General features: G+C 42.1%; 1 protein-coding gene across 3 annotated transcripts in view; it reads right to left on the bottom strand.

Annotated features, from left to right (window-relative positions):
* LOC142402963 (proprotein convertase subtilisin/kexin type 5-like) overlaps positions 1–26,966 on the bottom strand; it is a 259,461-nt gene that overhangs the window by 150,909 nt on the left and 81,586 nt on the right. For 2 of the 3 annotated variants that reach the window (XM_075488967.1, XM_075488969.1), the window contains exons 4-5: positions 16,960–17,103; positions 14,516–14,592 (exon numbers count right to left, since the gene is read on the bottom strand). In XM_075488967.1, coding sequence (XP_075345082.1) covers positions 14,516–14,592; positions 16,960–17,103 — 221 coding nt within the window. The remainder of the gene's footprint in view (positions 1–14,515; positions 14,593–16,959; positions 17,104–26,966) is intronic. The other variant, XM_075488968.1, reaches the window with a different exon arrangement.

Genomic DNA, 26,966 nt, shown 5'->3' on the forward strand with positions numbered 1-26,966 from the left:
TAGGAAAACAATTACAAGAAGTAAATAAATTAGTAGTATCTACCAGAGTGTGGGGTTTAGATTCTCCAGTGCACTTATTTAAACCTGGGGATTGGGTTTATGTTAAAAATATTTCAGGTGACCCTCTTGAAGAGAAATGGAGTGGCCCTTTTCAAGTTCTGCTCACAACCTACACTGCAGTTAAGCTTGAGAAGCACGCCGTGTGGATCCACTATTCGAGAATTAAGAAAGCACCTACTGGACCATGGAAATCTCAGCCTACGGGACCAACGTCCATAAGATTGACCCGAAATTAGTTTTCCTGATGCTGCTATGCGCTTGTTTACTAGTGTGTAAAAGTCTATGTGAAGAGGATGCTAAAAATTTAATGTTGGAGCTCATTCAAGGATTTGGTAAAATGTGAAATTTGACAAGTGTAACTGCTTGCCTCCCAATTCCCCAATCTGCAGGCCAACCTATCCCATGGGGAATCATACCTGTGAATTTGACAATGCTAGAATATTACGACAAAATGACCCAAGAATTGAACAAGGCTGGAGTAAGATACTATTTAGACCAGAAAGAAGACTGCAGGGATAGAGTTTTGAATGTACTGCAAGATCCAGTGTCCATAGGAAACAAAACTATAATTGCTAAACCAAGAGGAGGAAAATGCCCTAAAGGTTATAGCGAAAAGGACTTTGGCTTTGTATCAGGAGGAGGAACTGCCCTGGGTAAATTAGTAATGTGTATTTTCGATTCAATTCAAAAAGGGAAAAAGGTGAAATCACCTGAATGTGAGAAACTTAGACAGCTTCCCAAAACTTGGGTTAAGCCAGTAGAGGGATTTTGGAAATATATAGGAAATAACGCCTGGTGCATTGATTGGAGTATGAAGGCAATGTTTGATATTAGTAGGACAAATTGGAAGTGCCTCACAAAGGTAAATCAGTCTTTCCACTTTGGAATTACAGCAGAAATGCGCTCAAAATCATTCCCAAGAATGTAGGCAAAAGGTTCCTTCTGGCTACACTGTGTGGGTAACATCAGATGGATATTGGACCACTCGATTGAAACTAGAACCAATAGGGAGACAAGTAACCCTAGGACTTCTGACACTCTGCCCAACTTGGAAACGAAGTCCAATTAAAACCACTTATTGGGGAAAAGTGAAACGAGAACCAGAAGGCAATTCATGGGCAGGGCCTACCTCTGCTGTGGAATTCAGCTGGGGAATTCAAAGTTTTTTTGTTACCAGGATTAATGGCATTAGAAAATAGAATACTGATAGATAATTTGACTTGGCAAGTAGAGGCACTATCACGAGCTACCCAGAAAGGGTTTCAAATTATTAACAGGCAGGTTCAAGCAAATACTAAGAAGACCATACAGAATAGGTTAGCATTAGATTTACTATTGATTAAAGAACAAGGGGTATGTGGATACTTAAAATTAGATACAGAACATTGTTGTGTCCACATACCCAATGTGACTGATGGTTTGCAAAGAAAGCTAGATGAGATGAAAAGAGTAGCAGAAGATAGTAAAGCTCTCCGAGAGACTGCAGAAAATAATTGGCTAAATAAAATTCTGCAAACCCTAGGAGGATGGTCACTGAAGGGATGACTGGCTACATTATTACAAGGGCTAATTGTTATGACAATAATTGTTATCATCCTTGCCATTTGTGTTGGCTGTGTAAAGCGAACAATTGAAAGAAATATGTGGAAGTAATAATGACTTTTAATTTAGAACCTTTGTAAAAGAATTTACAAAGTTTAAAGAAAAGGGGGGAATGAAAAGAGCTAAAATCCCCAAAGACAAAAAGAAATGTAAATATCTTGGTTGCTCAATGTTTCCTTTTAGTTTCCCTTTCGCAGATAATTTAGCCTAGCTTGCCAGTATTGTTGGCCTTAAGTAAGGAAGCTTAGATAGTAGAATTGCTAACAAGCATTCTTATAGTCTTTCCCCCCTCCTAACAATAACCATTAGAGTAAGAATGCTTTGCCTGTGTTAAATCCTTGGTTAGCTGAGATAGTTGCAATGTAGATAGATAAAAAGGAATTCTTCAGGCCCTGTGTCCCTGGAAAGGGCTGATAAGGAGAAGCTGCACAAGAACCACCTGGTTTTGGATATGCAAGGAAGGTATGAGCAAGACAAAAATGGACTGAGCATGTGTAAAGACAAAGTTCAGTCAGCGGTCAGAGTGATGAAGACTACTGACTTCCTCCAACGACCACCAGAGGATCCCTAACGACCACCTAAGGACTTAAGTACACATGCGTCAGAGACACTTACATACATTAATGAGTTCCAAGAAATCTCATGTTTATATAAATTAATCTTATGAATATGTATGATTTTGCAACATATAACCTCTGCGATCTTGCTTGTTTGTCGGAGCACTTATGGTGGAGCGATCCCCAGTGCTGCCCAGCGCTGTAATAAGGGATGCCTGCTTAATAGTAACTCTGTTGCTATTGAGTTTTATTTCGGGAACACTCTGAAACTCCGATTCGCCTGCTGGGAGATTTGGATTTTAAAGGGTAGTCTCCACGAATTTTGCTTCATTAGGACATATTAGAGGTGTTCAACATAAGCAGCTTGTGTAAACTAGCAGCTTGTCACTGTTGGAAGAAAATTAAGTCTTTGGCATTTTATGGAGCAACTACATTGATATGACTGACAAAGGAAGGTAATAACGAATCGCAATGGATGTATTGGTCTGCCACTGAAAAGAATGTCATTATGTTGGACCTGTGACTAATAATTCAGTTGTTTCAACATAGATGTTTACAGGTAACAGTGAAATAACAGAAAAAGAATTAAGCAGCAACACTCATCAGTAAAACAAAAAAAAATTATTTGCATAGCAGGAATTACTTCATCCATAGCTGACTGTTGCCTTTAGCCTCTGAGCAAAAGAAAGCTCTAGAATAGGCCTGTACCATTTACAAGATTCAAGATTTGCTGCCAGTTTGTACAAAACAAAGTAAACTTCTGGCAGGAGTCCTACATGCCATAGTGGTTAGAGATGTTATCGTCCCACTCTGGTTTTGACTACAAGGCTTGAAAGATTAATCTAATGTTTCTGTCTGACCTCCTATTCTCTTTAAATAATAGAAGATTTAATTTAAAACTTTAAAAATATATTTTGAGAAAGTGCCACACTGGTTATCTACAGTCTCTTCACAAACCCGCAGTTAATTCTTTCTCTTTCCTTTTTTCCTCACTAACAAGCCTCAGCAATGGAAAGCCTTCACTATTGAGTCTGGCTGGGATGGAGTTAACTTTCCCCATAGCAGCCCTCATAGTGCTGTGCTTCATATTTGTAGCTAGAAAGGTGTTGATAACACACCAGTGCTTTGGCTACTGCTGAGCAGTGCTCTCACAGCATCAAGGCTGTCTCTCCAACATCACCCCTCACCCCCAATAGGCTGGGTGTGGGCAAGAGCTTGGGAGGGGACATAGCCTGGACATCTGACCCAAACTGACCACAGAGATATTCCATACCATATGACATCTGCTCAGCAATAAAAGCTAAGAGAAAGGAGGAGGAGGAGGAGGAGGCATTCCTTAATACAGAGTTTGACTTCCGGAGCAACCACTATGCGTACTGAGGCCCTCCTTCCCAGGAAGTAGCTGGACATCGCCTGGTGATGGAAAAAATATCTTTTGTTTTCCTTTGCTTCCATGTGCAGCCTTTGCTTTTTCTTTATTAAACTGTCTTTATCTTGACCCACAATTTCTTTTTCATCTTATTTTCTCCCCCACCCCGTCCTGCTGAGGAGGGGAGTGATAGAGCAGATTGGTGGTAACCTGGCGGCCAGCCAAGGTCAACCCACCTCAACTACTAATTAAAAGTAAAATGCTATCAAACAGATGCAGTGCCATGATGTTTCGTAGCTGTGTGTAAAGCTGCACATAAACACCTATCATGGAATCATAGAACCATAGAATGGTTTGGGTTGGCAGGAACCTTTAAAAGTCATCTAGTCCAACCCCCCAGCAATGAGCAGGGATATCTTCAACTTGATCAGGTTCCTCAAAGCCTCGTCCAACCTGATCTTGAATGTTTCCAGGGATGGGACATCTACAACCTCTCTGGGCAACCTACTTATTTTTACAGCATTTCCTTTTACTTTCTATCATTCTACTCTTTAAATACGGTTTATAAAGTGAGGCAGAATAAACTAGATCATTTCATGAAACAATAGTGCATTTGTACGTCCCACCTTTACTGGAAGATACAAGTTGCCATTATGCAGTGTTGTCGAGTTGCTATAGCAGGAAGCAGGAATCAACTGATCTTGCACATTAAAAAGTCTTACTTTGTAAAGTATGGCTTTCAAAACTGTTGTGGTTACCTCAGCTTTCAGGCACAACTTGAGATATCTAGTGCCAAATGATCACATGTACTCGATAATGAGAAATCCCTGAGTCGGAGGACCACGACTGTGGGAACAGTGACTTTCCATTTGTGGACACTGAAATTGTAAGGGACCAGTTGTATCAGCTGAATGTTCACAAGTCCATGGGGCCTGATGGGATTCACCCCAGAGTTCTGAAGGAGCTAGCGAATGTTACAGCAGCACCCCTCTCAATCATCTACCAAAGGTCTTGGGAGTCTGGCGAGGTCCCTGCTGACTGGAAGCTAGCCAATGTTATTCCAATTTACAAGAAGGGCATGAGGGAAGACCCAGGAAACTACAGACCTGTTAGTCTAAACTCAGTACCCAGAAAAATCATGCTGGGTGCTATTGAAAGGCATTTAAAGGAGAATGCAATCATCAGGCACAGTCAACATGGGTTCACAAAGGGAAAGTCCTCTTTAGCTAATTTAATATCCTTCTATGATAAGGTCACTCACCTAGTGGATGAAGGGAAGGTGGTGGATGTAGCTTTTCTGGATTTTAGTAAGGCTTTTGATGCTGTCCCTCACAGCATCCTTCTGGACAAGTTGTCCAACTGGGACATGAGCAGGTACACGGTGCGCTGGGTGAAGAACTGGCTGAAGGGCAGGGCTCAAAGGGTTGTATTGAATGGGGCTACATCTGGCAGGCAACCAGTCACCAGCGGTGTTCCTCAGGGCTCAATTCTAGGGCCAGTTCTGTTCAATATTTTTATCAATGATCTGGATGCAGGAGTTGAATGCACCCTTAGCAAGTTTGCTGACGATACTAAACTGGGAGGTGCCGTTGACTCTCTTGAGGGACGAGAGGCCTTGCAGAGGGTTCTGGATAGATTGGAGCATTGGGCAATCATCAGTGACATGAAATTTAACAAGAACAAATGCTGGATTCTGCACCTGGGACAGAGTAATGCTGGACGCAAAAATAGATTGGGAGAGGAGTGGCTGGAGAGAGGCCCTGCAGAAAGGGATCTGGGGGTGCTGGTTGACAGCAGGCTCAATAGGAGTCAGCAGTGTGCCCTGACAGCCAAGAGGGCAAACTGCATCCTGGGGTGCATCAAACACAGCATAACCAGCTGGTCAAAAGAGGTGATTATCTTGCTTTATTTAGCGTTGGTGCAGCCTCACCTTGAGTACTGTGTGTAGTTCTGGGCCCCACAATTTAAGAAGGACATGAAGGTCCTTGAATGCATCCAGAGGAGGGCAACAAAGCTGGTGAAAGGGCTGGAAGGCATGTCCTATGAGGAGTGGCTAAGGACTCTGGGTTTGTCTAGTTTGGAGAGAAGGTGGCTGAGGGGCGACCTCATTGCTCTCTACAGCTTCCTGAGGAGGGGAAGTGGAGAGGGAGGTGCTGATCTCTTCTCCCTGGTATCCAGTGACTGGTGTCCTGGTTTCAGCTGGGATAGAGTTAATTTTCTTCCTAGTACCTGGTATAGTGCTGTGTTATGGATTTTAGTATGAGAATAATATTGATAACACGCTGATGTTTTGGCTGTTGCTAAGTGGTGTTTACACTAGTCAAGGACTTTTCAGCTTCCCATGCTCTGCCAGGTGCACAAGAAACTGAGAGGGGGCACAGCCAGGGTAGTTGATCCAAACTGGCCAAAGGGCTATTCCATACCATATGACATCATGCTCAGTATATAAACTGGGGGAATTGGCCAGGGGGTAGCAATCACTGCGCGGGGACTGCCTGGGCATCAGTCAGCGGGGCGTGAGCGGTTGTATCACTGTTTTTTTTTCCCTTGGGTTTTGTTCCTCTCTTGCTCTCTTGTTGTTTTCCTTCTCATTACAATTTATTATTATTTTTGTTGTTGTTGTTGTTGTTCCAATTATTAAACTGTTCTTATCTCAACCCACGAGTTTTCTTACTTTTGCTCTTCCAATTCTCTCCCCCATCCCACCGGGAGGGGGGAGGGTGAGCAAGCGGCTGTGTGGTACTTAATTGCACTTGGGGCTAAACCACAACAGTCCTTTTTGGTGCCCAACATGGGGATCGAAAGGTTTGAGATAATAACAGATTAATCAGAGCATATTCAAGAATTTAGATCTGTTAGTAGTTGCAGGCCATGATATTGATTCATCTGTTCTCGATGGCACCTTCGCTACTTTCTTCTACAATGTTTCCTCCTTCGTTACAATAACTTTTCAGTATCTTGAACATCCTTGGGTAGTTAAGATACATCTATTGGTATTGCTTGGGAATACTGTTTCGATGTTGTCTAAGGTTAATATGCAATTTAAGACTATCATCCAGAGATCTGCCCCAAGGCCGGATAGTTATGAGTGGCAGGGTGTGTAGAATAGCATGGGCAAATGCCTAGGACGGTGGGCACCTCCAGTGTTTTGGAACTTCACCCTTGAAAAAGTGCAGGATCCTGAAAAATTAGTAGTATATTTGGAAAAAGTATGCTGTCACCCTGACAATTCTAAGGAGATACAAATCACTGCAATGTGCTGGGGCCTGGCCCATGACTACTGAGCCCTGTTCAACACTATTCAGAACCCTCAAGGATCTGGTGACAAAACAACAGACACCACGGCTACTCCAGCCACCCCTGCAACAAGCATCATGGCTGTTCCAGCCCCCCGCTGCGACAAGCACTGCAGTTATTCAAGCCACTTCTGCGACAAGCACTGCAGCTTACTCCAGCCCCCACTGCGACAGGCACTGCGGTTCAACCAGGGAACCAACCTGTGTCAGTATCAGTCACCACAATACACAAGAAGAAATCCTGGAAGCAAAAGCTCGTTTAAAAAGGCAGGATGAAAGAGCAGGGCCATCACAAGGAGAGGAAGAAAAAGAAGTTGTGGATGAGACAGAAACTACCCAATCCCTATCCCTGAGTGAGCTGTGAGATATGCGAAAAGATTTCAGCCGTCGTCCAGGCGAGGACATAGTCACCTAGCTGCTCCAATGCTGGGATAGCAGGGCCAGTAGCCTGGAATTAGAGGGTAAGGAAGCCAAAAAGCTGGGATCCCTTTCTAGGGAAGGGGGCATTGACAAAGCGATTGGAAAAGGGGCACTAGTCCTCAGCCTCTGGAGGCGACTCCTGTCAGCTATGAAGGAAAGATATCCCTTCAAGGAAGATGATGTATATTGCCCCAGGAAATGGACCACCATGGAGAAAGGTATCCAGTACCTGAGGGAATTAGCCATGCTGGAGGTGATTTATGGTGACCTGGACGACGAGCGGTTACCCAAAGATCCAGATGAGGTCCAGTGCACACGACCCACGTGGTGGAAGTTGGTACGGAACGCACCATCGTCGTGTGCCAACTCATTGGCAATACTCACGTGGAAAGACGGGGAGGGTCCAACAGTGGATGAAGTGGATAGTCACCTCCGGGAATACCAAGAAAGTATCTCTTCCTCCCTTGTCTCGGCTGTGGAGAAACTGTCCCGGAAGGTCCAGTGACTCGAAGAGGAGAGATAGGTCCTACTTTCTACCTGTATGAACCAGTGTCTCAGCTATTAGGAGTCAGCATTCCTCTGCTCAAGAGAGAGGTTATAGAGGGTACACACCACGGGACACCCTATGGTTTTACCTGCGTGACCACGGAGAGGATATGAGGAAGTGGGATGGAAAACCTACCTCCACCCTAGAGGCGCGGGTACGTGAGTTGCAAGGAAAAACAATTACCCAAGGGGGTTCTTCCAGGAAAATTGCTGCTCTGGTTTCCAGCGGACAGTTCCCCAGACAGAGTAGAAGGGCTGATCTTACTCCTGATTTTAATGAAGGAGCTCCTGACTTGTATGTACAAGAAGTGGGTAACGAATAGTATGACCAAGACTAGAGGGGCCCTGCCTCCAGCCAGGTGGAGGAAAGGGACAACCAATTTTACTCGATGGCCTGGCACATCAGACCCACAGGAGTATAAGGCTCAAGTAGACACCGGTGCACAGTGCACCCTAATGCCATCAAGCTATACAGGGGCAGAATCCATCTGTATTTCTGGAGTGACAGGGGGATCCCAACAGCTGACTGTATGGGAGGCCAAAGTGAGCCTAACTGGGAATGAGTGGCAAAAGCACCCCATTGTGACTGGTCCAGAGGCTCCGTGCATCCTTGGCATAGACTACCTCAGGAGAGGGGAATTCAAGGACCCAAAAGGGTACCGGTGGGCTTTTGGTATAGCTGCCTTGGAGATGGAGGAAATTACACAGCTGTCTACCTTGCCTGGTCTCTCAGAGGACCCTTCTGTTGTGGGGTTGCTGAGGGTTGAAGAACAACAGGTGCCAATTGCTACCACAACGGTGCACCAGAGGCAATATCGCACCAACCGAGACTCCCTGATTCCCATCCATAAGCTGATTCGTCGACTGGAGAGCCAAAGAGTGATCAGTAAGACTCGTTCACCTTTTTACAGTCCCATATGGCCAGTGCGAAAGTCTAATGGAGAGTGGAGAATGACAGTAGACTATCAAGGCCTGAATGAAGTCATGCCACTGCTGCTGAGTGCTGCCGTGCCGGACATGCTGGAACTTCAATACGAACTGGAGTCAAAAGCAGCCAAATGGTATGCTACAATTGATAATGCTAATGCGTTTTTCTCAATCCCTTTGGCAGCAGAGTGCAGGCCACAATTTGCTTTCACTTGGATGGGTGTTCAGTGCACTTGGAATCGATTGCCCCAGGGGTGGAAACACAGCCCCACCATTTGCCATGGACTGATTCAGACTGCACTGGAACAGGGTGAAGCTCCAGAACATCTGCAATACATTGATGACATTATCCTGTGGGGCAATACAGCAGAGGAAGTCTTTGAGAAAGGGAAGAAAATAGTCCAAATCCTGCTGAAAGCTGGTTTTGCCATAAAACAAAGTAAGGTCAAGGGACCTGCACAGGAGATCCAGTTTTTAGGAATAAAATGGCAAGATGGATGTCGCCAGATCCCAATGGATGTGATCAACAAAATAACAGCCATGTCTCCACCAACTAGCAAAAAGGAAACACAAGCTTTCTTAGGCCTTGTGGGTTTTTGGAGAATGCATATCCCAAATTACAGTCTGATCGTAAGCCCTCTCTATCAAGTGACCCGGAAGAAGAACAATTTCAAATGGGGCCCTGAGCAACAACAAGCCTTTGAACAAATTAAACAGGAGATAGTTCATGCAGCAGCCCTTGGGCCAGTCGGGGCAGGGCAAGATGTTTAGAATGTGCTCTACACGGCAGCCGGGGAGAATGGCCCTACCTGGAGCCTCTGGCAGAAAGCACCCGGGGAGACTCGAGGTCGACCCCTATGGTTTTGGAGTCGGGGATACAGAGGATCCGAGGCCTGCTATACTCCAACTGAAAAAGAGATATTGGCAGCATATGAAGGGGTTCGAGCTGCTTCGGAAGTGGTTGGTACTGAAGCACAGCTCCTCCTAGCACCCCAGCTGCCAGTGCTGGGCTGGATGTTCAAAGGGAGGGTTCCCTCTACACATCATGCAACTGATGCTACGTGGAGTAAGTGGGTTGCACTGATCACACAACGGGCTCAGATAGGAAACCCCAATCGCCCAGGAATCTCGGACGTAATCATGAACTGACCAGAAGGCAAAGGTTTCAGAATATCGCCAGAGGAGGAGGTGAGGCGTGCTGAGGAGGCCCCACTGTACAATAAACTACCAGAAAATGAGAAGCAGTGTGCCCTGTTCACTGATGGGTCCTGTCGTATTGTAGGAAAACATGGGAGATGGAAAGCTGCTGTATGGAGTCCTATACGACAAGTGGTAGAAACTGCTGAAGGAGATGGTGAATCGAGCCAATTTGCAGAAGTAAAAGCCATCCAATTGGCTTTAGACATTGCTGAATGAGAAAAGTGGCCAGTGCTCTATCTCTATACTGACTCATGGATGGTGGCAAATGCCCTGTGGGGGTGGTTACAGCAATGGAAGCAGAACAATTGGCAGCGCAGAGGCAAACCCATCTGGGTTGCAGCATTGTGGCAAAATATTGCTGCCCGGGTAGAGAACCTGGTTGTAAAAGTACATCACGTAGATGCTCACGTACCCAAGAGTCAGGCCACTGAGGAACATGAAAACAACCAGCAGGTGGATCAGGCTGCTCAGATTGAAGTGGCTCAGGTGGATCTGGACTGGTAACATAAGGGTGAATTAGTTATAGCTTGGTGGGCCCATGACACCTCAGGCCATCAAGGAAGAGATGCAACATATAGATGGACTTGTGATCGAGGGGTGGACTTGACCATGGACACTATTGCACAGGTTATCCATGAATGTGAAATGTGCTGCAATTAAACAAGCCAAGCGGTTAAAGCCTCTGTGGTATGGAGGGTGATGGCTGAAATATAAATATGGGGAGGCCTGGCAGATTGAGTCAGACAGCAGGACTCATTTTCAAAACAACCTCATAGACACCTGGGCCAAAGGGCATGGCATTGAGTGGGTATATCGCATCCCCTATCATGCACCAGCCTCCAGGAAAATCGAACGATACAATGGACTGTTAAAGACTACACTGCGAGCAATGGGTGGTGGGACATTCAGACATTGGGATACACATTTAGCACAGACCACCTGGTTAGTCAGTCAACTCTAGGGGATCTGTCAATCGAGCTGGCCCTGCCCAATTAAAACTTTAACACACTGTAGAAGGAGATAAAGTCCCTGTAGTGCACATAAAAAACATGCTGGGGAACACAGTCTGGGTTACTCCTGCCTCAGGCAAAGGCAAGCCCATTCGTGGGACTGCTTTTGCTCAAGGACCTGGGTGCACTTGGTGGGTAATGCAAAAGGATGGGGAAGTCTGCTGTGTACTTCAAGGGGATTTGATTTTGGGTGAGAATAGCCAATGAACTGAATGGTATGATGTTAATTGCTATATAATACTGTGTGTCATCACTTTTATGGTTACTATACGCCATATCAACGGTATTTCAGTGAGAATCACCCAGATTAATGAAGCATGAGCTTTGATGAAAGCAAGCAAAGTGCAGCAGTGATGGAACCAGAACTGGCTTCAGCATGCAACAATCCAACACCACACACCATCTCTCCTGCCCTGAAAGACTGTTATGACAGATGGAGCCCAAAGTCATGGACTAAATGAAGCCAATGGACATTTTAGAGGGATGGCCCATAGACCAAGGGAATGATAGCTGTGTGATTAATTGGAATGTATTGGAAAGTGTAGGACCTGGGCATGACGTAGATGGTATAGAATAAGGGGTGGATAGTGTCCTGGTTTTGGCTGGGATAGAGTTAATTTTCTTCGTACTAGCTGGTATAGTGCTGTGTTTTGGATTTTAATATGAGAATAATATTGATAACCCACTGATGTTTTGGCTGTTGCTAAGTGGTGTTTATACTAGTCAATGACTTTTCAGCTCCCCATGCTCTGCCAGGCTCACAAGAAGCTGGGAGGGGGCACAGCCAAGATAGTTGATCCAAACTGGCCAAAGGGCTGTTCCATACCATATGACGTCATGCTCAATATATAAACTGGGGGGAGTTGGCCGGGGGGCAGCGATCGCTGCTCGGGGACTGGCTGGGCATCGGTCGGCGGGTGGTGAGCGGTTGCATCACTTGTTTTTTTTCCTGGGTTTTGTTCCTCTCTCTCTCGTTGTTTTCCTTCTCATTACAATTTATTGTTATTGTTATTGTTATTGTTATTGTTGTTGTTGTTCCAATTATTAAACTGTTCTTATCTCAACCCACGAGTTTTCTTACTTTTGCTCTTCTGATTCTCTCCCCCATCCCCCTGGGAGGGGGGAGGGTGAGCGAGCGGCTGTGTGGTGCTTAGTTGCCGACTGGGGCTAAACCACAACACAGGACGCATGGGAACGGGTCAAAGCTGCGACTTGGGAGGTTCAGACTTGAGATTAGGAAGCATTTCTTTACCAAGAGGGTGGTCAAACACTGGAACAGGCTTCCTAGAGAGGTGGTCAATGCCCCATGCCTGTCAGTGTTTAAGAGGCATTTGGACAATAACATGCTTTAACCTTTGGTCAGCCCTGAATTAGTCAGGCAGTTGGACTAGATGATCATTGTAGTTCCCTTCAAACTGAAAATATTCTATTCTATTCTATTCTATTCTATTCTATTCTATTCTATTCTATTCAGATTTCTGATTGTATTTTGGACACACAAAAGGATAGACAGGCTGCTAGTAAGGCTTTTCAATGCCTATGCAGTTATTTAATTCTTGTTGAGTCTAGTGGGAATTAGGGAAGGAGGGGCTACAACCCCAGAAGTTGAAGGTACTTAGGTTCTGCTTACCAGGCTCAGTATATCTGCAAATCAGAAATACTGAGCCTCTATGCAGAGGTTAGGCTGCCAATTAATCTTATACTGAAAGCATGCTGCAAGTTATCTGTGTGTGCAAAAGTTGGCTTTAGACTGATGCCCTACCTCCTGACAACACTGAGGGGGCTCAGTACAGCTCAGCATCTGCCCTCCCCACCACCACATCTCATCTCAGGACCTTGGGAAATGGGCAATGAGAGTATTCACTTGGGAGTTAGAGTAGGAAAATTCAAATCCCCCAGCCCTAGGAGATAAATTAACCTGTCCAGTTTTATATCCTATATCAACTCTAACTAGCAATAAAATGGAAAACAACCTCCTGTGGACATGCTTTGTGAGAAAGTGATGGCTTCAGTACCCAGTTAAAGACAAAGATTCAGCCATCATTCACAGCTGGAGATACATGGCTCCTCGCAGCGCAGTAGAAGTGAATCCCTGAATGTGCACTTAAATTGGAAAGCCTCCAAGTGTACCCTGGCCATGTCCCAACTCCAGGGACAGGAGTGTCTTCACACAGATGAGCCAGGATATGTTTCCTAAGTGGAGAGTGGGGGCAGCAGGAGAGAAGGATGAACTTGATGCAAGCTGGCAGCTCATCTGGGAAGTAGTCAGAGAGGGCCAGGGCTGACTGTCACATCTTTTCTCAAAACTCCTTGACAATATACTGCTAGCAACTGCCTGTCCATCATGCTGAGTTTTGTGGATGACCATTGTAGGGCATTGTCATACAGTCACCTTATTTCTCTGAAGTCAGCACTGCCACTGACAGGTTCAGGCCATAATTCATTTTCCCCACCTCTCTTGTGCCTGTCTAGCTCTCCTCTGACCACAAGCTGAGCTGAATGAGGTATCTGACTGAAAAAGAATTTTGTTGTTGCTGTTATTGGTAGCACAGTTTTCAGTTAGACTACTTCTTTACTCTGGATATCTGCACAAAGGCTAGGGAAAGGGAGGAGGAATGAGCAACCATAAGGTAAGGAGTGGAGCAACCCTTTTGTGCTGACCATGTAATCACAGCCTTGCTTTCTTCCCAAAACCTCAGCAAAACAAAATGTACAGACAGCATATTGACAACTAGTAGGATTCACCTTCCTCTAATACGTGCAGTTCCACAGAAAGGAATTTCTTTATGCCAAGTACCTATTTTGAAAATGTTACTGATAAAAAACTGCTCTTAAATACCCAATGGGACAGAGATGTAGCCTGTTTCCTGAGGGAAGGTGTCCCTCCCAGCGTTTCCCCCAGCCTTCACCATTAGCACATCCAAAGAAGAGCAGAGTTGGAATGACAAATACCAGGAAGCTGTGCTCTGAAGGAGTAATATATCACTCATACAGATATATCTAACCAGTCATCAGCCACAGACATTATAATCAGAAAGAATTGCTATTTCTGGTTTTCATATGGTGTCTAGCAAAACTCTGCGTGTAAAATCTCCATTAGATTAAAATAAATGGCTAGAGAGTAAAATCTCCATTAACTTGTATATTTCTTCAAAGCACAAAATCTATAAAGTTCAATAGAGTCAGAAGCTAAGTCAGTTCTCACACATAACAAACCCCAATAACTCTGAGATATCAAAAAAAGGTGAGTCACCCTTTACTGCATTCCAAAGGGATTAAAAATGGTTCATTCACATGCCCAGAACTCTCAAACTAATTTTTATGTATTTTCAAATGAGTCCAAATGCATTCAAAGAGTAAGTATCATGCAGTGTGCGTGGGAGTAACATAAATACATATTTCACAGAGATTTAAATGCAAATCCCACCACTTTATGAAGATTCAAGATTCCTAGAATTCCATAGCAGAATTGCTGCATTCTACTTGATGAACCAAATTGAAAATGTCATGAATGTCGTAGTGCCTTACTTGTTCTCGTTGCTGGCATCATACCGAGGCATAGGGTCAAAATCATTTCCATTGACATCAAAACTGGCCTGTGAATCCTGTAGCCAACAGGAGAAAGAAAACCAATTTCTCATTAATTAGCCATTGACTCATGTGGCCTATACATTCTTCAGCAGGTTTCTAGAAGAGAGCAATTAGGCTAACTAACATTCCTGTGGTTTTAGGATGATTGCATGTTTTAGGAAAGGATTATATATTTAATAATTATAGGATTTACATATTTTATTTTATTTTATTTTTGGAAAAGGGAGTAGGATAATAAATGCCCTGAAAAAGCATAGTTCCAATGTCTGTGAGGAAGTAGAAAGAGGTGTTTCATTAAACCAAAAGACTATATTCCTTCTAAGAAACTTTCAGAAATTAAGAGTGTTCATTCTTAAAATCAGGATTTTGCTGAATGTTTCAAGATTCAAGAAATTTTCTGCAAGATGATGACTGAAATTTCAGTCATTGTTTCAAGGAAAAAGAATAATATCACTATCCTAATAATATTTTTATTAAAATACAGTTTGAAATGAAAAGTAAAGTACATTCCCATTTGGAAAAAAGTGTCTCTTTAAACATCCCTTAATTGGCTGGGAGGGTTCAAATATATGCAAAATATCTGCATATTTTTGTTCCATATTTTACATTTACTGAGATTCTTAGAGCTGAAAATAGTTTATAGAGCAAATAATTGCAGGTATGTAAGGTTCCTGTTAATTAATGTGGTAGCGTGTGGTGTGTTGACATGGAAAGCAGTTCTTTTTAATCTCTTCTTTGTTCAAAGCCAGTTACCACATCCACCTCAAATATTCCTGTTTGCAGCTACACCAGCAATAATCTGTCATATAGAAGGCATCAAGCAAGCAGTGTGAATTGCCCTGAGGGAATTCCTTGTTGGCATGAGGAAAAGGAGAGAGAAGGTGGTAAGGGAATAAATAGCTACTTTGAATTCAGTGGAAGGACAGTACTGGGATGAAGTGACACCTGTGTCATTCAGTGAAGAGGTAAAATTATATTTGGTTTATTTAAATGACTTTAGAGTTTAAAATGAAAGATCTGTCATGCATTAGGATCAAACTAAGCATACGTTGATAAATAGGTCAATATCCTGTCATTTGTGCTTACGCAGTAATGTATTTCAAAGCTGAGTTCCACATGCAATGGGGAAGGATACAGATATGTGTGACTAATTTTAAATAAATGGCTTTAGAACTGTGGACACCATTGTAGTTTTTGATGGGTTGTTAATGTTGGTACTGTCACCTTCATCTCTTGAATGCTCTGTCAAGATGATATGCTCCCTGGCACAAAGCCTGTGTTTGAGGCCCTTTTACAAGATCTGTGTCTGTAACGGGCCTGAAGGTATATACATGCCTTGTATGTGTTATCTTCACCAATCTGACTCAGTCCAAATATGTTTGTTTGTTTTCTTACCTTGTGTGAATGTACAGCTTGCACATTTAATTTCAGAAAAATAATAAGGTCCTTAAGGTCATGTGCTTTCAAGTAATGCCTATTCCTGAACCATGGGAATAATCACTCCAGCAAAGCGCAACCCTAACATTCTAAACAGCTTCAAAGTGTGCACTAAACCAAGAAATTACCCACTAGAGAAGCAGCTTCTCCTCACATTACACAATCCTTCAAAGGTATATTAAACCAATAATTTAAATGTGATGAACCACAACCAAACAAAAACCTTCTGAGGCTACATGAAACATAGGATACAGTAAACAAAGGATACAGTTCTCCTCCTATTACAAATCGGGAAGGGGCTCACTGGAGTTAGCAGAGATTTACTAGAAAGACCTCAAAATATTCTATACTTTTTTTTAACTGACTCACAAGTCATGTCTTTTTCCTTTAATATTATTCCTAGCAATAAGACAGAAAATAAACATAAACATAAAAAATAAAATTAAAAATAAATTCATCAGAGGATATGCCTAAAATTACAGTCTTTGAGAAGAGCTGCTGTCTTGCTAGATAAACATATTGACCAAAAATGGACTTCAGCTGCATTCATTAACTCAAAAGCAGTGTATTCCATTCCTAACTTCTCAGAGTGTTCAGGATGTGAGGATATTAAGTAAAATAATCACAGAGAAGAGAAAGAACATCACACAATTGGTTCCGACCCTTCAGAAATGGACTCAATTATGAAAGGCATCCAGATATATTAAAGACATTAAGACTGCATATAGTTTTAACTAAAAGAATACAGATTACCAAAAGCTGTCCGTTTTCCTCCTGGAAGAATGTTTTCCTCCTATTGGTGTTACTATTTGAGGAATATGAACCCTCCTCCCTCCCTCCTCCCTCCTCCTTCAGTAACTTGAACATGATTGTCTTTCTATGAGCAGCAAATTAATTGCAGGGTAATAATAAAGCAGCAAATCTGGAATGCTGCAGAGACTCACATAATTTTGCATCAAGTCTGGATGGTTTCTTTCAATGCCATCATCCAGGATAGTGACCACAACATTCTTTCCAGTGTAGCCTCTCTTCCAAGCACCTACTATATTCATATCTGATTGGCAATGATTGGTGTTATCACTGCAGTGCTAAGGAGAGAAGAGGAGATAAAAGTATTGGATGTTGCAGATTACTGAACAGTGTGGGTTTGAGATATTAGCCTATTCACATTAACATTACCATTTAAATTAGCAGATGAGCATATTGACTTGAATAGCAACTATACAGGTTCAACATCTTCATTTAGAAATACAGAGATAATTTAAAAAGAAATGCCAAATTAAATGACAGTTGCTAAACCTGCTTATTTCTTTTTCAGATTGCTCTTCATGTTAAGCAATAGAAAAGGGAAGTGTTCAGCCACACTGAACCGCTAGAAGCCCTGTGTAAAATAAAGCATCTCTTCCTGACTCTTAAACCCACTCATTTGAAATGTGCGTTTGAATTGTTTGATTTTTTTTTTCTTCAGGAAAACAAATCATATGTGGATAAAAGTAGACAAATGCCTATACAGAAACAGCCATGGAAACAAAACTTGCTTTTTGGACCTTATGCGTTGTATAACTTCTTTACAGAATGTCTGGAAACTAATCCAGATTCTTTTTTATCTATAAAAGGCGGCTTTTGGCAGGTTTTGTGCAATAACAGCAGACGAGCAGCAGTGAAGAACCTGTAACCAAAACAACATTCTGAAAAACTTGCAGATTATGGTATCTGATGAATTGTAGATAGTTACATTGAGAACAGCCTGGGGAACTACTTTCTGAGACACCCATTCTGGTGTTGGGGAGAAAGTTCATTTAGGGCATATTAAAATTGAAAGCCCTTTCCTTGACACGAATGCACCCAGTTCATATGAAGAAATCTGGCTTGCCATGGCAATGAGATGTGAACCTTGCCCCATTAGCAACTCTGATCAACATGCAAAGCCATCCCCTGTAAAGTGAGTCTAACCAGCCCCTCATCAGCACTGCTTTTCTCCAGCTCCTCCACTCAGCCAGAGCAATAGGTAAAAAAGAGGGGGTGGGGGGAAGGGGGGAAGCAGAGAGTGGGAGAGAGGAAAAAGAAATAGAAAAAAAAGATAAATACTTGAAACCTGTATCATAGCAACAGCAGCCACATGAACACGCTTGGCATTCACTCCCTCTGCCCCACAGAGTAACATTAAATATTACACTGAAATGCTCCTATCTCAGTGTAATGTTTAAGCACTCTACAAATTGTAAGGAGTATAAATACATTGAGAGATGCATTTTGCCTTGACTTAGTCCATCCCTGTCCTCCTGAAGATAAACACTCTGAAGGCAACCATTAGCCATGTTCAGTGCAATCTGAGGTCAGATTGCTGTCAAATTGTGTTTTCCTCCTCTTTCTCCCATTCACAATACTTTCATATACAAACCAGAGGATTTAAGAATGGTCCCTTGCTGTTACTAAAGCAACATTAGTTGCTTTAATAACATTACCTAACATTACCTAACATTATTAGGTACTGTACATAATATATAGTCTTGCTCTCTTTCCCTTGTGTGTGTGTATGTCTGCCTATACATATATGTATATATGTATATAGATATACATACAAAGGCATTTGAAGGACTTTAGGGACCAGTTCCAAGGAATGTATAGGCCAACCTTAATTATTTTGTTCTGTATATTGCTTGGAAATGTTTGCACTGCTGGTTTTATGAAATTAATTACACTCTAAACTCACCCTCTGTACACTGAATATAATGGTTGTAGACATGAAGCTTTGTAATGTAAAACAACAGAGTTAACAATGTGTAGTGTTTTCAGATCCCTTTGCATTTTTCAAAAGCGTTACTGAAGTAAGCATCAGAAAACACCTGCAAGAGAGATGAATATTATCCTTCACATTTTTCTGGTGTGAAGACATGGAGACAGAGAGGTAGAAGCAAATGTCCCCAACTACATAGCAAACCCAAGACACGTGATGTGCCCATGAAGCTCAGAGAATAAGGCAGGGTGTGACTGACCACAGCTGTTGCAAAGAAAGCTTACTTTATCTCAACACTAAGGGGACCTGAGGATGGCCTTTGTTTTAGATAAACAGCTATGTCAGTTGAGTGGATCAACTGGTGGTGTAAATGTTTCTCCCCGAGTTCATTAAAAGAGTGTGACTGTCTCCCTGAGTTAGCCAGACCAGCATGGGGGGAGTGAATACGTGGCTCAGCCCAACATAGAGTATAAAAACTAGACAACTAACAAAAGAATTTCGAAGAGAGCAACGGGCTTGAGCTGGCTTCAGCCCACATATTCTTTTCCGGCAATTGGGGATGCCCAGCATTGTGACAGTGAGCATATTATAGAGACCAGCAATGGAGATCACATTGGTATTATGCTTGAACTGTGTATTGCAATTGCTATGTTTGTATTTGTATTGTGTTATGCAGTATATTTTGTATCACTCTGCTAAATCAGAAATCCTGTGTAACATCAACTGTCTTCAAATAAGTAAATTTGATATTAAATATTACACCCTCCATGTGTGGAATATCTAAAAGAACCTAGTCAGAGAGCATTGGACTCTGACATCTGGGCAAATGCATAGGCAGAAAAGTTTAGCAGGTTTTAACTTTAGTAGAGGAGACATCCTGATGCTATGTTCAGCTTTCTGAGGTACAGTTTCATGCAGTGTTCTAAGTTAAAACTTGCCAATTGTTTTCTCTTTTCCTGCAAAAAAAGAGTGATAATCTCTTTTCTTTATGCTTTTGATGTGATCCAATTTTAAAATGGAATGAAATAAGTAAGCAGGGAGGTAATCAAGAGAGTTGGAAAGGTAAGCTCCTTATTAAAATGGCTCATATAATTTAATAGAAATCATGATGTGTTTTGAAGAACATCATAACCTGAAGAGCTGAAGTGATCTACTGAAATTATTTTTTTCTTTGTCTTCAGGGTACAGTTGAAAGCTATATTTTCTAAGAAGACTCTTTAATAAAATAATGTACAGAAGTATTTATCACACTTTTATTCTTTCACCACAATTTAAAGAAGGTGAAAGAAGGATTTTAAGAAGGAGAAGAAGGTATGCATGCAGAGAATTTTTAATTTTTCTTAGCTATAACCTGATATTTATTGCATGATACACAGAAATTGCTAACTACATAGGAAATAATCTTCATTTCAGTTTCACCTTTAAATAAGTTTGGATTATTGCTGCACACAATATTTTAAAGGTCTACCAGGACTAGGAACATAATAGAAGGCCTGATTAATCTCAAACACAAGATGTTTTGCATTAAACGGTATCTGACTTCTAGAGTCAGGTTTTACTGAATTGCTACCTTTTTTTTATTGGTGTCTGTATCAAGATAAATATTTCAAAACCGTACCATATTAAATACCAAATTCATTGCTCATGCAGCTCCAGAGGGTTTAGTTAATTTACTTCAGAGATTAATTTGGTTCTTAAGCTTTATTGCTTCTTTAAGTTAACAATCAAAATATAGTTAGAGGCCAATAAGAACAATCACGGTCATATAATATTTTATGCCTGTTTAAGTGATGAAGTAGAACAGGAAATCAATATAAAAAGGCTTCTTGTATTCATAAAAGTATCTAATGGCTATAATGAATCATGAATAATTTACAAGACCATTTTTTTTTTTTCAGTGAAAAGTAAGGAGCTCATAACTATTATTCTATGGCTGTGACTACATTACTAGTCTTTCCAAAAATAGAAGAATTTATAATGCATTAAATTCATATTGAGGACAAATTCCATCACTTTTCCAACATTGGAACTTTTTAAAGTCAACACTGGTTGTTTTTCTGTAAGCTGTGTGCTGGCTTAAACATGAGATAATTCAAGAATGTCCTATATGTCCATGTTCCACAGGCAGCCAGGCTGAGGATGGTTCAGCCTTTTTAGCGAGGGAAACACACACACACACACACACACACCCCTCCCACCCTTTCTAGATCTGCAGAATGCAGAGTTTTTCTCCCAGTTGTAAATACTGGAACCTGCAGAGGCACAGAAAGAATCTACCCTTAATATCACCCCTTCGTCCTATGTGGGGCATAACTTGTGGCTCTGATGATAGATTGTGTGCCTCTATTCCTAATTTCTTCCCATGTGGAGGGAACAGCAGAGGCTCCTTTAAGGCAAAGACAAAAATCTTGCTAAAACCACCTCATGGCCCTTGTGCATGCCATGCTGCCTCCACTAAGTGGCAAATGTGAGAAGAAACATTCACAAAAACTCTGAAAGATCCACCATATCATCACAAAGAATAAGAATATATATATGTACAGAAGGAGGGGAAAAAAAAAAAAGAGTAAGAAATTGTGTATAAAGGCAGCCAGAATGTGTCCAGCTTATTTTGGATGCACAAATCCATATGAATGGTACATCATAGACCTGGTGTACCTCAAATATCTTTGAATCAGTGCTCACATATTGTGAGCTGTATGTTGACATGGACAGATTTCTGCCTGGGAAGTGTTGGGAAAAATATGTGAACCTGATGCAGAACATCATGGGAAGTCAGTAAAGGAGGGAGAGGGGAGGAATGAAATAATTTCCACAACCTGTGGCTACTACTAAATAATGCAGGAAGGAAAGAAGCATGCATAGAAATGGATCTCTATATGTGGCAGTATTCCCTCAGGAGACCTATCCAATGACTGCTACTACTACTGCTACTACTACTACTATCACTACTATATAAATAGCCTACTTAGCCAGAGAAGGCCAGAAAGTGGAAAAAAAGCTAATGCATTTTTACCTTAAAGTCCTGTCTAAGAAAAAAAGAATGGCAATTCTTTTATTAATATGTGAGCAGAGCAGCTGTAGAGCATCAACCCTGGGGATCCAGTATTCATGAAGGATGAATAATTCCCCAGAGAGAAAATTCTTTCCACTCTGCCATTTTTTGCTTTTGCCTGATACTTTTCTTTTACCTTCTCTAAGTCCCAAAAAAGAAATAAAAATTTGGCAGTTTTACAGAAAGTCCCAAGATGCTTTTTTTTTTAAGCATCAGTTCATGGAGTCCATATGACTATATGACTGTTTGAGACCAAGTGCTCTATTTTTTAAGGTTTTGTTGGGGTTGGGTTTTTTTTTAATTCCTCTCAGTTATAAAAAAATTTGAAAATGTGAACACTGGTCTCGGATCACAAAAGACAAATAAAAAGAACAGAGGTTAGATTTGTTTGGCTTTTCTAAGCTCTTGATTTTAAATGCAAATTCAAGACTATATTTTGGGCATGACCTGTGAGTTTTGAATGCTTCAGGCTGGTAATACTCATCTCCTTAACTCCCTTTCACAATTTACATTTTAAGCTGTTTTCAAGTCAAAAAACATTACTTCTGTATGAAGTTGTTAAGAAGTATTGGAGAGGGATGTGGTTGTATTTAGACTTTGTGTGAACATGTGTGACAATTAAACTAACCACAAGGAGAGAAGGCTCTAAACAGATGGCTCCAGTTAATCATTAACCTTCCTAGAGACTGATGAGAGTGGGAGGAGCCTGGGCCTTATATAAATACATTTATTTATTTATTTATTTATTTATTTATTTATTTATTTATTATTTCACAGGGAAAAGAAGGAAGGGTGATCTTTAGGAAAGATGTGCTATTGCAGGAATGCTTGGGGAGAAGCTTGCTTTTCTGAGTGTTTTGAACTTGTATGGGTGAGAGGACATATGAGGAAACAGATGAAGAGATGCTGGCTCTGAATACTCGTATATCACTTTTTAAGGACTGTTGCACTACTGTTGCACTTCTTTTTCTATTTTATGTTGTGGTCAGGTCCCTCTGATCCACGAGGCAATAGCTTGATGACATCTGCTGTTAATGATGGGATGCTCTGGGGGAGAAATAGGGGGAGAGGGGGACAATGAGAGGGTGGGATGTCAGACAGCAGGACTTGTTCAGGAGGCTGTAGGAAAGATGTGTGTCTCTACTATTCCTCAAGGGACAAAAGAAGGTAGCAAAAGCAGGGAACATGTAGCTCAGAATATGATAGTAATCCCATATTCCATTATTAGTAATGGAGCAGGAGTTTTTCCTCATTTTCCTGTGGACATACAGAGTTATTAAGACTGGAGCTGTTCACTGTGCCTTTACTTCAGCAACGAACATCTAGGCTACTCAATACCTAGAAGCCTTTCTCCTAAGGACAATAATGAGCCCTCAGGTTATTGTACCCTTGGTCCCACTATTTGCTTGGGTTGGTATATCAGGGGAGATTATAACTTGTTAGAATACAAACTTAAAGGTCATGAAACTATTCTCTTTGAGAGAGAAGTATAAAAATCATTCTATACCATCCTTAGACAGCCTTATAGAAATATTTAATCTAACACTGAAATGCATGCTGTGAAAATTCATTAACAGTATAGGGTCAGACTAAGATGAATGGCTGCTATTTTTAGTTTGTCTATAGGGAAGTAAGCATCCTAGGCACCAATGGGTTTCTCACCATTTGAATGTGCTATGGTTGATGAATGCAAGGCCCGCTACATATTATAGGAGAAACTTAGGAAGATAAAGCCAAGCCACTAGAGGGAGTGGCTAGTTATATTTTGCAGATGAGAACATCTGGCAGAATTGAGAGAATAAGCCCAGAGAAATCTAGTTAGGCCCAGGAAAGAAAAAGAAAGACTATTCAAGAACAAAACAAAAACTTTTGCATAAGGCTAAAAAGTACCACAGAGTTACTCTTGTTACTGTCTCAGGAAATTTGACTCAGCTGATTAAATGTTAAGGTCCTTCTGAAATGCTGAAGAAGGTTAGTCCAGAGGCATATGACACAGCTGTATGAAAGACTGTGCAAAGTAGACATAGAATGTAAAAATGCTGTGAAAATTGTAAAGGGTCTTAAAGGAAATCTCAGCAGAGTGTCAGGATTCAAGTTATATCAGAAAATACAGATATTGCAGAAAGGTTCTGGAGAAGTACAATATATTTGCAAACACTAATTTTGTCAAGAACTGGGCATAGACCAATGTTTATAGAGCTTTCTAATAAGAGCACTTATAGGCACTTTGGGAGCTGCTGCTAAAGTAACTCCATCCTTATTGTTAATGACAGCTAGATTGTGTTGACTGAGGCAGTACTATTAAAGAACTTCCCCCAATTGCAAATAATGTAAATGAAAATGACAGTAATGAGACTATTTCTAGAATGCTATGTGCATGTGTCTAGTATTAATGTTTCAAAAAGGATGCTGTTGGAAAATGAGAAATGAGTCCTCCTCATTGCTTTTTTCCCAGAAACAAGTGCTGGAAATACAGTTTACAGTGTCTTAACAAGCTCAATGTATTTTATCCAAGAGAAGGTGAAGAGATTACTTGAGTGCAACACATCTCTTGATTATTGAAGGTGGACGTTTATTTAATCTAGTAGAAAATGGCCTAGCAAGATAAACATGCAACTACAAAGTGCAAGGTTTTTTTGTAGTTTATCATTAAGACAATATTCCTATGGATGTGACTCTTGTACAAATGCAATTTTTTATCTAATATATGTGTGTCTTACTGAAAACCTATTGCAGCTCAATTAGAAATTGTGGGCTTGTAATTGTAGATTACCAGTTGTAGTGATCCTTGATGAAACTAAATGAACATAGAAATCCTCTGCTGTATTTCTGAAAAGAATCATTCAAAGCAGTTCAGATACTGATGCTGGCTTCTGTCAGACAAAAGCAGCTATGCATCAGGAACTCTAGGGAAACATCAATAGGAAGTAGGATTGTCCTGGTTTCGGCTGGGATAGAGTTGATTTCCTTCCTAGTGGCTGGTGTAGTGCTGTGTTTTGGGTTTTAGTAATACTGATAACACGCCGATGTTTTGGCTGTTGCTAAGCAGTATTTACACTTGTCAAGGACTTTTTTTCCCAGCTCCCCATGCTCTGCCAGGTGCCCTAGAAGCTGGGAGGGGACACAGCCAGGATTGTTGATCCAAACTGACCAAAGGGCTATTCCATACCATGTGACGTCATGCTCAGTATATAAAGCTGGGGAAGAAGAAGGAAGGGGGGGACATTCGGAGTGATGGTGTTTGTCTTCCCGAGTAACCATTACGCATGATGGAGCCCTGCTTTCCTGGAGATGGCTGAACACCTGCCTGCCCATGGGAAGTAGTGAATGAATTCCTTGCTTCGCTTTGCTCGCGCGCGCGGCTTTTGCGTTCCCTATTAAACTGTCCTTATCTCAACCCACGAGTGTTCTCACTTTTACTCTTCCGAGTCTCTTCCCCATCCCACCGTGGGGGGAGTGAGCGAGCGGCTGTGTGGTGCTTAGTTGCCGTCTGGGGCTAAACCACGACAGTTCTTTTTGGCGCCCAACGTGGGGCTCGAAGGGTTTGAGATAACGGCAGATTTGATTGGAATGTGCTAGATGATAGAATTTATAGCTGTTATTGCTGTTTGGCTATTAATCAGCAGGCTTCTGTGCTTGTCATAGGGCTTACTTTCTTCACTGTATATTAGAGTCTAGGGCACGTTAGTGGCTGCTTTTTGCTCTTGCTGCTTGCCGTGCTGCTGTGCTGCTTATCACCTTATTCTGCTGTGCCTGGGAACATTTTGATAACAGCAATGGCCATGTGCCTGGGCTGGCAGATGGCCAGGACATCGCTGCTGTTTCTGTGCTCTGCTTTAATTGGTGATGTTTTGCCTGTGAAATTTGTTATTAAAACAGTGATCTTGGATTTATTTTGGTACTATCTAAGTGCTGTACTGAAACCGTTATTGTATGTCGGGTATTACTTTATGGAGGAAATGCAGAATTGTACCTTCACTACTTTCTTCTGCAATGCTTCCTCCTTCATTGCAATAACTTTTCAGTATCTTGAACATCCTTGGGTAGTTAAGATACTTCTATTGGTATTGCTTGGGAATAGTGTTTCGATCTTGCCCAAGATTAGTAAGCAATTTAAGAATATCATCCAGAGATCTGCCCCAAGGCCAGATAGTTATGAGTGGCAGGGTGCGTGGGATAGCATGGGCAAATGCCTAAGTCATTGGGCACCTCCAGTGTTTTGGAACTTCACCCCTGAACAAGTGCAGAATCCTGAAAAATTAGTAGAATATTTGGAAAAAGTATGTCGTCACCCTGCCAATTCTAGGGAGACACAAATCACTGCAATGTGCTGGGGTCTGGCCCATGCCTACCGAGCCCTGTTTAACACTATTCAGAACCCTCAAGGATCTGGTGACAAAGTGACAGGCACTGTGGCTGCTCCAGTTACCCCTGCAACAGGCACTGCGGCTGTTCCGATTACCCCTGCGACAGGCACTGCCGCTGCTCTGATTACGCCTCCGACAGGCACTGCGGCTGCTCCAGCCCCCGCTGCGACAGGCACTGCGGCTGTTCCGATTCCCCCTGCGACAGGCACTGCAACTGCAGCTGCTCCGGACAACTCTGTTACAAGCATTGCGGTCCAGACAGAGAACCAACCCGTGTCAGTATCAGTCGCCCCTATACATAAAAAGAAATCCTGGAAGTGAAAGTCAGCTCGTTTAGAAAGGGAAGATGACAAAGCAGGGCCATCACAAGGAGAGGAAGAGGAAGAACTCGTAAATGAGACGGAAACCACCCGATCCCTATCCCTGAGTGAGCTGCGAGATATGCGAAAAGATTTCAGCCGTCATCCAGGGGACCACATTGTCACCTGGCTGCTCTGATGCTGGGATAGCGGAGCCAGTAGCCTGGACTTAGAGGGTAAGGAAGCCAAGCAGCTGGGATCCCTTTCTAGGGAAGGGGGCATTGACAAAGCAATTGGAAAAGGGGAACCAGCCCTCAGCCTCTGGAGGCGACTCCTGTCAGCTATAAAGGAAAGGTATCCCTTCAAGGAAGATGTTCTATACCACCCCGGGAAATGGACCACCATGGAGAGAGGTATCCAGTACCTGAGGGAATTAGCCGTGCTGGAAGTGATTTATGGTGATCTGGACGATGTGCGGTCACCCACAGATCCA

Source organism: Mycteria americana, assembly GCF_035582795.1.
Source record: "Mycteria americana isolate JAX WOST 10 ecotype Jacksonville Zoo and Gardens chromosome Z unlocalized genomic scaffold, USCA_MyAme_1.0 Scaffold_18, whole genome shotgun sequence".
NCBI classification, from domain to species: domain Eukaryota; kingdom Metazoa; phylum Chordata; class Aves; order Ciconiiformes; family Ciconiidae; genus Mycteria; species Mycteria americana.